This window comes from Chelon labrosus, assembly GCF_963514085.1.
Source record: "Chelon labrosus genome assembly, chromosome: 16".
NCBI lineage: Eukaryota > Metazoa > Chordata > Actinopteri > Mugiliformes > Mugilidae > Chelon > Chelon labrosus.
In genome coordinates, this window is record NC_140349.1 from 26104606 (window position 1) to 26118562 (window position 13957).

Genomic DNA, 13957 nt, shown 5'->3' on the forward strand with positions numbered 1-13957 from the left:
CGACAAGAGAAGTGGTGAAAACCATCAGGGCGTCTTGTTCAGTTCTGATGCTTCCTTGCTACATTCCTTAAACCCTCTAAATCTTCTGTTCCTGTGTTTCAATCTCAAAGGCCTCATTGGCGTAGGGATTTAAGTTGACATTAGCAGATGACCTTTTGATTCTACAGCAGATCAGATAGTAGAGAGCCACCAGAGGGATAGAAACCACAGGCAGCACAGACAGGAGGATGATGATGCCAAACACCCAGTCTGGATATGGCTTAGTTTCACTTGCGGGGAATTTGTCCTGTAGAGAAAGACACATGCACCAAAATGTGGAAAAATTAAGGCATTTGTTTCGTTTTAAATGAAGCAAAGAATATTGCTTTAAAAGTACAGAAGATTTAGTGAAATATGCTAATTTAATTTCATGCCAAAACATCTGTACCGTACCAGCCAGCAAGTGTTTAGCATATCTAACCTTAACCTAATTTGCAAAATAGTTAAGAACATAAATATTTTCTCATAGATGAAAAGATCTACGGTATTAACAGCACTGCATATTAGGCTACAGACAGCTAGCATTTAGTTTAGCTTAACTCAACCTTTCACTTCCTCATCAACCGTGTCAGGCCATCAGTGAGGACCATCAAGGTGTGGCCAGCAGAGACAGACTCTGTACTCCAGGACAGGTTTCAACACACGGACTGGAGTACTTTTGCTTCTCAAGCCACCTGTGGCTCACACTTGGACATTGACAATTATGCCTCCTCTGTTATGGACTACATCACCACCATCATCGATGACGTCACGACAGAGAAGCAGATCACCACGTACCCCAACCAGAAGCCATGGATGAACAAGGAGGTGCAGCTCCTGCTGAAGGCCCGTAACACTGCCTTCAGATCAGGGGATGCACAGGCCTACAGCACATCCAGGGCAAACCTGAGGAGGGGCATCAAGAAGGCCAAGCACTGCTACAAGCGGAAGATAGAGGGTCACTTTTCCAACTCTGACCCCCGACGCATGTGGCAAGGCATCCAGGCCATCACCGACTACAAGCCCAGCAACCCCCCCCCCTCGATGACCTTGGAATCCTGGGAGTCCACCAGGCTGGCTTCAGAAAAGAAAGAAGTACCACTGATAATATCCTACGACTAGCAGAAGATGTGCAACGAGGATTCAACAAAAAAGAAATAACAATTGCGGTCTTCTTCGATATCGAAAAAGCCTTCGATAAAATGTGGCATGAGGGACTCATATACAGGCTTCAGGACCAAAATCTCAGACTTCCACACCAACTAGTAGTGCTTTTAAACAGTTTTTTAAAAGATAGAGCAATTGCAGTCAAGGTCGGCACATCCATTTCTAACAGATTTTGCCCAGAAGCAGGTGTACCCCAAGGATCAGCCCTTAGTCCATTACTATTCCTCCTTTATATCAGTGACATATATTACCCACCAAGAGGACAGGGACAAGTTTCGCAGTTTGCAGATGACATCTGCTACTGGACTTCTTCAAAAAACATAAAACACGCTGCAAAAAAACTTCAAGTGTGCATCACTGAAATGGAAGAATGGGCAAATATGTGGAGAGTAAAATTAAACCCTGCAAAAACACAATGCCTACTATTCTCCAGATATCCTCGCAAAAAAGACAGAACAATCCCCAGTCTCAAACTCAATGACAATACCCTTCAAATAACCCCAACAGCAAAATTTTTAGGAGTGACGTTCCAGCAGAATATGAAATAGACAGACCACATAGCAGAAGTGGAAAAAGAGGCCAAGCGCAGACTTAACCATCTAAAAGTGCTGTGCAGAAGAAAGGGAGGAGCAACCCCAGGAACAGCCTCAAGGGTGTACCAGTCTTACATTCGGCCTTTGTTTGAGTACGCAGCTCCTGCCTGGTGCAATATAAGAAGCACAGAACTCAACAAACTTCAGGTCATTCAAAACGCTGCAATAAAGATGTGCTACAGACTCCCCAAATACACGAGCAATAAATACACGCATGAACTCTCAGGTTTCATGACTCTAAAAGATAGAATGGCCTTTCTGGGGAAAAAATATTTGCACAGGGTCCGAAATAATCCATCACTCCAACCTATCATTCAGGAGGAAAGAACCAACCCACTCCGGTCCTTCTGTACCACACCGCTGTCGGTCTTACTGCAATATTGATAAAGAAATCTATCTTAATATAACCTCAATACATTTTACTCACTTTAGATCACACGAATAGAGTTACTTATAGTATTTTATGTTACTGGATTTTATCTATTATTATATATTATACCACTTTGTTTTTAGAATCTGATTCTTCCTTTCTTTCTTTTACCATGATGTCCTAAAATGTCCTAAAAATGAGGGGAAAAAAAAAAAGGGGGGGGGGGGGGGGTGCGTGAATATATGTGTATGTGTGTGTATATGCATGCGTGTATGCATATATAGGTACGCGTATGTATGTGCGCATATTTAGAGTGAGCAGAGTGAACAGTTGGTGATTGTGTCACGGTGACTAATCCTATTGGTTTGTTTCTTTCCCTTTGCCCCCACCCCCACGGAGAAACCGGAACTGAAGAGGGCGGTTGCCCTGAACAGTTCCTACAAGGATCAAGACTTTCAGTCAGTCAGTCAGCAACCCCACCCCCGCAGCCACGGACGTCTCCTTCCTGAACGAGCTAAAGTCTACGCTCGCTTTGAGAGGGACAACGGAGACACCGCCACCAAGACAACACTCCCTGCAGACCACCAGCCCCTCTCACTCTCCCCCACTGATGTCCACACGGCACTGAGCAGAATCAACGCACGCAAGGCTGCTGGACCAGACGGCATCCCAGGACGTGTGCTCAGAGCATGTGCGGAGCAGCTCACAGGGATCTTCACGGACATTTTCAACCTGTCCCTCGCCCAAGCAGCTGTGCCAACATGTTTTAAAGCGACATCCATCGTGCCAGTGCCAAAACGCTCCAAGCCGACGTGCCTCAACGACTACCGCCCTGTAGCACTCACACCCATCATTATGAAGTGCTTTGAACGACTGGTCCTGGCGCACCTGAAGGACTCCCTCCCTCCCACACTGGACCCACACCAGTTCGCCTACCGCAGCAACAGGAGCATAGATGATGCAGTCTCCACAGCTCTGCACTCTGTGCTCTCACACCTGGACAATAACCACACCTATGCACGATTGCTGTTTGTTGACTTCAGCTCAGCATTCAACACTGTCATCCCCTCCAAGTTAATCACCAAACTTGGAGCCCTGGGCACCAACACCGCCCTCTGCAACTGGATCATGGACTTTCTTACCAACAGACCACAACACGTGAGGTCAGGCCACACCTGCTCCACCACTGTTACACTCAACACAGGTGTGCCACAAGGCTGTGTGCTGAGCCCCTTTCTGTACTCCCTCTTCACCCACGACTGCAGACCTGTGCATGGATCCAACTCCATCATCAAGTTCGCAGACGACACCACCGTGATTGGTCTCATCACTAACAACGTTGAGACAGCCTACAGAGAAGAGGTACAGCACCTGGCCACATAGTGTGCCGACAATAACCTGCTCCTTAACACCAGCAAGACCAAGGAGCTCATTGTAGACTTCAGGAAGGAGAGAAGAAGCACGCATGACCCCATTCACATGAACGGAATGGCCGTCGAACGTGTCTCCAGCTTCAAGTTCCTGGGGACCCACATCTCGGAGGACCTGTCCTGGACCACCAACACCTCCAGCCTGGTCAAGAAAGCTCACCAGCGCCTCTTCTTCCTGAGGACACTGAAGAAGAACCATCTGTCTTCAGCCATCCTGGTGAACTTCTACCACTGCGTGATTGAGAGCATCCTAACCAACTGTGTCACAGTCTGGTACGGAAGCTGCTCTGTTGCGGAGCGCAAACACCTGCAGCGCGTAGTGAAAACTGCCCAGCGCATCACAGGAACTCCACTCCCTGCCATTGAGGACGTCCAGAAGAGGCGCTGTCTGCGTCGTGCCCGCAGCATTCTGAAGGACTCCTCCCACCCGGCACATGGACTATTTTCCCTCCTGCCCTCAGGCAGGCGTTTCAGAAGCCTCCGGACAAGGACCAGCAGACTGAGGAATAGCTTTTTCCCCAGAGCTGTGATCTTACTGAACTCGAACCCCCGCTGACCCCTGCTGACCCCTACACACCAATTCACACCCCTTAACTCATCATTCAATCACTGACCAAAGACTTTTACACCATCACCACTGCACTATTGGACTACTCTGCACATGCTCACTTTATACAATCTGTTTGCACAGTACTATGTAACGAATATTGCACTAGTCTAGTAACTTAGATTACCACTGCTTATTATTTATTTTTGCACTGTAAGTTGCTCACGTCATCTGTTTTTGTATCGCCTAATTTATCATCTGCCATCTCCTCTATTGTAAATTATGTTATGCTAGTTCCTGTTTATAGTCTACTCACAATTAACGAACAAATCCATCTGTATAATATGTTCATAGTACCTCACTCAATCGTTATGTATATCTTGCTCATTAACCTGTATATATGGTCTCACCTGTACATAGGTTCTAATCTGTAAATATTGTCCATATGCTGTAAAAAACAAACTGTACCATACTTATTTACCATAATATTTATGTCACGTGCACTTACTGCCTATTGCACTTCTGGTTAGATGCTAAACTGCATTTCGTTGCTCTGTACATGTACATGTGTAATGACAATAAAGTTGAATCTATCTAATCTAATCTTAGTTAGTTGGACAAAATCATCTATAGGCCTACCCTGTCTATGTGCAACTTACATGAAGCTACAGCAAGTTGGTGATTAGTGTAGCTTTACTTCCATAAAGGCAGGTCCATACGAGAAACAATTTATAGTAAGTGACTCCTCGTAAAACCGTGAGTTTTTAATCTTCAGGTTGTGTAACACAATATATACAATATGTTAACTAACATTTTGAGATTCTGGTTGTCATTTTCTGTAACAGAGAGAGCTCTGCTTCACCTGCTTCCAGTGCTGGTTGGTGTTAATGCAGAGGTTAATGTTGTAACATATAGAATGGCAAACTTACGTTTATAGATTTTGGACTGTTTGTTGAACGCATTGTATAGTTTTTAAGGCAAAATGGGGTCAAAATAAAATATTGATTTGTTCAATTGTTGTTTTTCCATTTCCTGCTCTTGGTATAATGAAAACAACTCATAGGATATTTACAGTAATGTGTATTTGTGGTGTGTTTCCATATAATTGATTCATGACTGGATACAGCATTTGTACATTCTTAAGGTTTTCTTGAGTCCTTACATATTCTGGGTTCCATGAGTGATACACGGGGTGAGTCTGTGCTTGGACGACCACGAAGGCAACCAGCACCACCAGGAGCATTACAGGACTGATCACCAACCAGCACGCCTTCCAGAAGATGTTGGGCTTCCTTCCAGTCATAAAGTAGATGTCTTCACTGAAACTGCCGGATGACACAGAAGACAGGAGAAAACATTAGCATTTTAAGATTCATATCGGGGTTACAGAGTCAAATCAAAGAAGTTGAGAAAATGTTACGTTTTCATTCCGCGGACATAAACGACTCCAATAATCTCAAAGAAGGCGATGATAAGCAGAGGAACAGAGCCCACATAGTTGTTAAAGACCTCTACCCAGTAGTTGCCCGAACCCTGGGTGAAGATGAGGGCCACCAAAAAGGCTATCAAGCAGATGATACCTGAGGAGGTGAGAACACATTTGTTTCAGTAAGGAAATTCAAAGAAACAAAAGTGTTTAACAGCTTAATCTGATGTGAAATACCTGTTACGACTTCGTTAGGGATCCAGCTGGGCACAATTTTGAGGTCTTTGATGGGTGTTAGAACGCCCTCTATGTTGCCAAACATAGAGGAGAGACCTAAGCTGAAGAGCATGACGAAGAACAGTATGGCCCATACCTGCGAGCCCGGCATCTCTATGACTGCTTCGGTGAACACAATAAAAGCCAGGCCAGTACCTGAAGCACTCTAGGGGAGGAAGACAAACGACATAATGGAATATGTTGTATCGGCACATTAGGAATTGTACATGGGGCAAAAGATGGGCAATGCATGGGCAGAATACAACCGCAAATTAAGGAAGAGAGAGGTTAGAGAAATTAAAGACCAAAATAATGCAATGTAAAAGATAGGATGTCTTCAAATTTAAAATACCTGGTCAAGGAAGGTTTGGAGGTTACACTCCTCCAGCTGCAAACTGGAGATTTCAGTTGGATATGTCTGGTTAAGATAATTATACCACTCATTGTAGTTCTCCAGTGTCATGTTCTGGTCTGAAAGCTCAAACTGGTTGGTCAGAGACAGGATGTTTCTGCAGATGAGATTCAAGAAATAATTTCTCAGGATTTTACTTCATCAGAGGGCAACGAGCAAACTAAGTTTTAGAATGTACCTACGTACTGTTTTAGGCAGGAGTTGTAGGCAGTGGTAGCTTTAAATCCCAGGATGGAGAAAATGGAAATGGAGGCGTAGAGAGATGTAGCACTGTTTATAACCCCTACAATAACAGCATCTCTCTCACAGTTGTTTCTAAAAGATGCAGAATAAGAAAAAACTTTGTGATCACTGTGACTTTACTAGGGATGGGTAATGGAGTTGTAGTATATACCTCTCTGCATTATAACTGGAGAAAGCTATGAGACCTCCAAATGCCACCGAAAGAGAGAAAAAGATCTGGGTGGCAGCGTCCAGCCACACCTGAGGGTTCTTCAGCGTGTCCCACTGCAACAAGCAGAAAAATAACAAGTCAGGTGAGACAGGGATCTAAAACATAAACTTTCCTCTGCCATGGTAGCAGCAACTTACATTAGGCGTGAAGAGGTACAACAGTCCATCGGTAGCTCCAGGCAGAGTGAGGGCACGGATCAGGAAAATAGTCAGCACCAGGTAAGGAAAGGTCGCTGTCACGTACACAGCCTGAGAAGGTCAAATGAAGGCAACTTTGCAAGATGCAGCGGCTGATTTTGAGACAAGTTCATATATTTTTCACTGCGCTCAAGGACCTTTCCCACGGACTCGATGCCTTTGATGAAGCAGATGAAGACGATACACCAGGCGGTGGCCAGACAGATGACCATCCACCACTGCAGGGAGCCGCTGATGTCTATGTCAGGTGTGATGTTGAGGGTCTCCCGATACCAGAAGTAATTCACCGGTGTGCTCTTCTCACACTCCACATTAAAACCTATATGGACGTACACGTCCTAACTGGATATTTTCACTGATTTAAAATGATCAAAACAATCTCTGCCCTTTGACCTTTGTTACATATTACTTACCTTGAAACCTCGAAAGAGAAAACATTCTGTTTCATTTAATCATTCAGTCATTCATTTATTTTCTGTATCTGCTTGTCTAGAGTGTTGGGGTGGGGGGGGGGGGGGGGGGGGGGTGCGTTCTAATTTCATTTTACAATACGGTGTAATATCCCTGTGTGCAATAAAGCAATCCTATTCTTTTAACCATTAAATCCTGAAATGCCGTGTGTCTGTCCTTAGGCATGCACGCCCACCCCAAAAAGGCTCTAGGTAATACTATATATGGCTGGATGAACATGTTAGATTTTAAGGATCAAAGGTTGAAGGTAAAGTACAGGGTGATGCCAAAAAACACATTTTTTCATTCCACTGTCACAGTGTATAAACATTAATCTATCAGCAGTAGTGAGAATTACTGAGAGGTGAGTTTTCTTCTCACCTGTTCGGTTATCATTGAGTGGGCATTGGCTCCATGGCAGGGGGTTTTGGAAAGAGTGAAAGAAGTACCAGAGCACCCAGGCCATGAGGGTGTTGTAGAAAATGCTCACCAGGAAAGATACCAACATGGAGGCGATACCTATGCACAGGAAATTAATCGCCTGTAAGTAAATGTTCAAAGCCACAAAATAAACAAAACAATGAGCAATATTTAACCAAAGTAAATGATCCAAAGTGATTTACTTTGGCTACTTGCCTAAGTAAAGTAAATCTGAGAATGATTTCATTCATTCATTCATCTTCTGTACCCGCTTATTCCTGTCAAGGGTAGCGGGGGTCTGCTGGAGCCTATCCCAGCTGTCATCGGGCGAGAGGTGGGGGTACACCCTGGACAGGTCGCCAGTTCATCACAGGGCCAGAATGATTTCCCTTTGTTTAATTTTTATTGCTTTTTGTATTTGCGTCTTATTTGAGATACTTATAGAAATAGCAGTTATTTCTCCTGATTCTGATTGTTAATTGAAACCCAGTTCCAGCAATATAATTCTCCAAACACATTATGGAATCTGTCTCCTATTTTTATTTTGTTTTGTTGTTTTTTTGGGTTTAAATAAATTATTGTTAAATAAGCCAAAAACAGAACAGATATAGTTCCATAATATATAAAAATGGGAAAGAATTCTGCTAATTATTTTAGGTTACCCACCGACTCCGCCCAGCAGTGGGGAGATGGAGTTCCAGACACCGATGCTGCCCATGCGAAGCCTTTGTCCTATAGCCAGCTCCAGGTAGAGCAGGGGGATGCCCTCAAACACCAGGGCAATCAGGTACGGGATAAGGAATGCACCTGAAGTAAACATTTACCTCCCAGTTAGATATCAATATTACATTATACTTTTCAATGTGCAGTTTTAATATGTTTTTTGATCAATAGTAGCCAGAATCTCATTGTAATGACATTACTTATTATTATCTGGCTTGAGCAGAAATAAGTGACATATCAGGTAGCACTGCAATACAAAGGGATCACAAAAAACATATTGGTGGCCATAAACAGGAGCATGGTTTGTAATAAAAACAGTGGCACTGTGCAAATCTATGGCAAAAGCAACCAAAATCAAATGTGACTTGAGTCTTTGAGCTGAGTTCAAATAGAGTCTCAGCAGAGTTTGAGGTGCTTCAAATCTCAGAGTCAATATGTGAAGTTGATAGGACCGTTCTACATTGTTTCAGGAATTAGCTGTTTACGCATTTTAACCCTGACCTGGGTTCTTTAAGATACTACGGCTAAACATATCGCAGGGATGACTGGAGAAATAAACACAGATGTTTGATGCACTGTGCAGAAACAACCCCACGATCAGTCAATGAATGGCTTAGTTCATTTAATAAGGACTTATTAAACTTAAAAAGTGTGGTACAGTGCTTAACATGTCATACTCTAAGCATTGGGCTATGGTGTAAAGTAAAAATATAATTCAATCTCACCTCCTCCGTAGATTTGGCATAAGTAGGGAAACCGCCACACATTTCCAATTCCTACTGCAAAGCCAATACATGTCAGCAGATATTGAACCTTGTTGTCCCATTTGGGTCTCTCCTCCGCTCCAGAGTCTTTTGTTTTGCCCATCTTAAGCTGGCAGAAAAAGACTTAATACAGTTCTTACAAATATGTGGCTCTCTTAATCCTAGTCAGTATGAATGTATATAATATAATTAAAAAAAAAAATATTTTATCCAGATTTCTCCATCTGATACTCTTTCAAATTGTTTGGTCCAAGTGCTGTCCAGTGCTCCTCTCTCTCTCTCGTCCTCTGTTTCACTCTCCTATGTGTGTTGTCTTCTTATGCCCTGTCAGTTTTAGCCTTGAGTCAGGGATATAGATTTTATCAGTTCTCAAGGAGAATTCAGGTGACCAGGAAATGAAAACAGTGACTGTGACGATTTAGTGGCCAAACCTCCCTGCCTGTTTAAAATGGGAGTGTGCTTAGCCTTGAATTAATGGATAACCCAGCATTTCAGTGTGACCTACAGCGAATCGATCCGACACAGTGTGTGAAAGAGACATTATGATATTTTAATTGAGACCAGGCTGAACCTTTATCCAAGAGCAAACTTTGCAGTACTTTGTTAGCTAGAGTTTGCTTTCTGCATATTTATACACATTTTAATCTGAAGGGGAGAAAAAAGGATCTAACCTAGTGATGTTCAAGTGATGATGTAGTTTTAACTTAGTTTAGTTTACAGCAGCTAAGATCAGTTTCAGTGTTTTAAATATCCATTTGAGTATACATATTTTTTATCAACTCATCTTTAAAGGAACGATTTCCTCGCTCTCAAGTGAGAAAGGCAGCAGGCCTGGATGGTATCAGCTCTGAGTCCTGTACAGATTGTTCTGCACATCTTCAAACTGAGCCTAAAACTGGAGAAACGTCATGTATGGTACCAGTGCCTAAGATCCAACCCGGCCTGTTGGCTCTGGTGGTCTCACCTTATAAAGATCCACATTAGCTTGTTAGAAAGTCGTCCACATCATCTGAGCACTGTGGCTCTGATTGGTCATAGAACTATCAAATTGAGTTCCATTTTTTTTATTTTTATTTTTCTGAATAGATTGAAACACAACTCACAATTAAATCCAAATGTCGTGTTATCAGACTCATATTCTCATAAGATCTGAGTCTGGCTACATCAGGATAGTCCCATCTAAAGAATAAAGGTAGGCTGCCTACCCACCTGGCACTGGGGTTAGATGCCTCTCTCACTTGGAGCACAATGGTTGGGAGCACAATGAGTGGATCACCACCTCACATTAAGGATAGTGGACTACCTCACCAATCGACTGTTTGTGAGGACTCATGTCTGCTGCAAAGGAGCCCTAGAGGGAAATATCCTGGCTACCTTCCTTTTCACTCGCTACAGATGAGGATATCAAGGCATACAGAGAGGTGATCTGTGGCCTTGTGGACAGGTGCCAGCGAAGGCACCTCTGGATCAATGCAGGGAAAACAAAAGAGCTGGTCAAACACTTGCCTCCCGTATTGGCGAACATCCAGGGAGTGGACACAAATGCTTATGTGTTCACCTGAAAATTAAACTGAACTGGACAGACAAAACTAACTTTACAAGAAAGGGCACTACAAAGTCTACTGGCTCATTAACATCAAAATTGAAGATGGTGTAACTCATTCCAATTCCAAGTAGTTCCTTTCTGCCACCTGCTGGTGTGACCATGCTTTTGCAAAGCCATACCCAACGTCAATGTCCCCACTCATTCTAGTACTCAAATGATTCACTGTTATGAAAAATAAACTTTTGAAATGCTATGGATAAATGTGGAAACACACAAACATGAGTTATTAAAGCATTATACACTACTGTGTGAAAAAAAATGGATGTGTCAAATGCAGAAAAATAATTTCCCTGTGTGGGATCACTACAGTGACCTGTCCAGGGTGTACCCCTGCCTCTCGCCCGATGACAGCTGGGATAGGCTCCAGCAGACCCCCATGACCCTTAACAGGACTAAACGGGTATAGAAGATGAATGAATGAATGGGATCACTATAGTAAAAAATCTATTATGACATACAACAAGGAATGTGTAGAAATAAAGGCAATGTGAGAATGTTCTTGATGCATGGAGTTAATGTTTGTGCACTTATGCCATCTGGCCAGTTTGGCAGACAAGAGAACAACTTGGTCTTCTTTTTTTATTCCTCAACCTCTACAATAATTTCAGCAGATAAGACCTTCATTGGCTTGTGTTCACCTTCTGCAGACCAGCACCAAACAACTAGCACCAGCAATGTGAGTTCTCTGTTGACAGTAAATTTGGCAGTGTTCTAGTAACACCTACAGAGTCATTCAATTTTAACACTAAGTCAGTGAAGATATGGTCCTAACTTACAGAGTGTAAAAATGACACTGACCATAATGACCAGTTGGATTTTTAAGAAAATAACACCCATAGTGTTACTTACATTTGACAACAGTTTTTGTAAGTGTTAAATGGAATCATCACAATCAATGAGTGTTAAACCTACTTAAGCCTACTTAAGAACCTACTTAGTGTTAAGAAGTGACTCCCAGTGATTTTTAACCATGAACAGCTATCACTTAAAACATGAATGGAATGGAAGCATCAACCCTTTGGTTCAAAAACAAGGTTTACATTTTTGGCAGCCCCCCCTTCACAAGTCACAATATTGACAGTTTGAAAGAAAAAAAGAAAAAAATACATTTAAAAGACATTTCTTAACAGTTTGCGAAATGTGCGAAACTCACAGTATCACAGAAATTTGATATTCTTGTTAAGCAGCAATTATGTTGCCCATCTTGTATCAGTATATTCAAGATATATTAATTTACTAGTGTAGTAGCCAATATCTGTGATGTAAACAGTGGTCATTATGAAGGTTTTACATGTGGCGGATTATAAATTGTATAAAATACAAAATGTGAGAACTGGTTGGCTAGCTATGATCTGCTTGTCCAGAATCCTGACAGCAAACAGATCAGATTGAGTGGTGGTCATCATGTTACTGGAGACAAAGTTCAATCTTACAAATCAAAGATTTAAATTAATTAACCTTAAAGAATATATATATTATAAGATTTATGGGCTGTATGAGTATCTACAAGTCTGCGACATTTTACAGTCAACTATTTTAAGGCTAAAAATCATGAACCTTCCTTTTTTCACTTGCTGTACTGTAGTTAAACAGGAAACACAAGCGGGTAAATTCACTGGTTAGAATAACCATGGTTAGATGATATTACTTGAGTAAGCATCATACTTGCAAGTATGATGCTGTATCCCATTATGGATAAATAATTGTGCAAAACAACAAAAAATGCCTACTGAAGGGTCTCCTCATGCTGAGAAACAATGTCAAGTTCAATTTAGCTAGCTAGAGCCAAACCCACACGACATAGCTAAAGCTACTTTAAAACTCTACAACGCCTCATTTTGTGTAACTACCCCTAAATAAACTATTTATTGTAATTAATTCATACAAAACTGACCTGGTTGCTGACATTGTCTCTTCTGACTAAATAGTAATGTCAGTTGCACATTTAAGCTAGCTGTGTGAAAACGAATTAATTATTATCTGCAAATAATATGCCATTGTCAAGTGTCTGTGTGTATATATACAGGGCTCTCAAGTTTTGAACTGAGTTCAGAGTGAGATTTTGGCGGTGACGGCAGGAGTTTGGTTGGGGTGGGGACGGGGCTTAGATCTGATAAATAACACATAAATTCACACAAATAAAAATATGTATTTAATTCAGCATTTCTTAGTGCATGTGTGTATGTGTGATAATGTCTGAGCTTATCAATAATATGGTATTACATAATTTAGCCCCCTGGGAAAGATATTTCTTATCACGTGCCGATTTGGGTTGATTTGGGCGGGGTCTGAGCCGGTCGGCCATGATGGTAGGAGACGCTATCGGTTGCCAGGGGCAACGCCTTCAGAACTTAACGGAGGCGCTACTAAACATTCCAGAGCTCTATAATATTTGCGCGTTTATTATTTCGGCGGGACAGAGTAAGAAAGTAAAACAATGGAGTAAAGCAATGGAGAAAGATAAGGCGAAAGAAAATGGACCTTACAGGGACAAACTTACACCTATCGCAAAACAGCGGTATTTGGAGAAGCTTGCTCTCCCTGATGCTGTGTCCATTTCGGTAACCTAAAAAATTGTCTTCCATTGTTCCTACGTTTTCCATGATTATCGTGTGAGGTACTGGTGCAGTTTTTAACGCAGCAGTGAGTTCCAGGCATGGTATTACAGTGCGGAATTGCGAGGACCTCCTCTACTACCGAGTTAATACACACGTAAACAATCTTGTTTTGCCGCTCGAATCCTGCCAACATGGCGGAGAGGGGAGGGGCTCTGTACCATGACGACAACTCCTCACTCTCAATCATGGACCGAGGTGAATGTAAGCTAGCTCCTGCATGAGCCTTCAAGCAATGCAGAGCTTTTTTTTTTTTTTTTAAATCTCATCTTAAATTGGTAATGTCCTTCCTAGAAGTTGGTCTCAACTGCTTTGTGAATAACGTTAAAGAAAAAACTAAGCGGTGGCCTCAGAGAAAAGCTCTGTGAATAATGTGTCCTGAACTAAGACTAAAAAACAAGTGACAGTATAGCTGCTGAAACTAGCCGGGATTCAACTGGCTAGCTAGGCTAGTCCACACACTGGTCAACTGTTAGCTAACATTACTGA

General features: G+C 42.3%; 1 protein-coding gene across 1 annotated transcript; it reads right to left on the minus strand.

Annotated features, from left to right (window-relative positions):
* Nucleotides 1-43: 43 nt before the first annotated feature.
* LOC311501578 (sodium-dependent neutral amino acid transporter B(0)AT3-like) lies at nt 44-9402 on the minus strand. Its single transcript, XM_084563479.1, has 12 exons — nt 9209-9402; nt 8427-8567; nt 7722-7859; nt 7028-7209; nt 6831-6941; nt 6634-6746; nt 6426-6554; nt 6180-6336; nt 5789-5993; nt 5546-5705; nt 5288-5450; nt 44-286 (listed from the first exon to the last, which is right to left on the minus strand). The coding sequence occupies exons 1-12, from the start codon at nt 9348-9350 to the stop codon at nt 77-79; spliced, it is 1851 nt and encodes a 616-aa protein (XP_084419605.1). The 5' UTR covers nt 9351-9402; the 3' UTR covers nt 44-76.
* Nucleotides 9403-13957: the final 4555 nt, after the last annotated feature.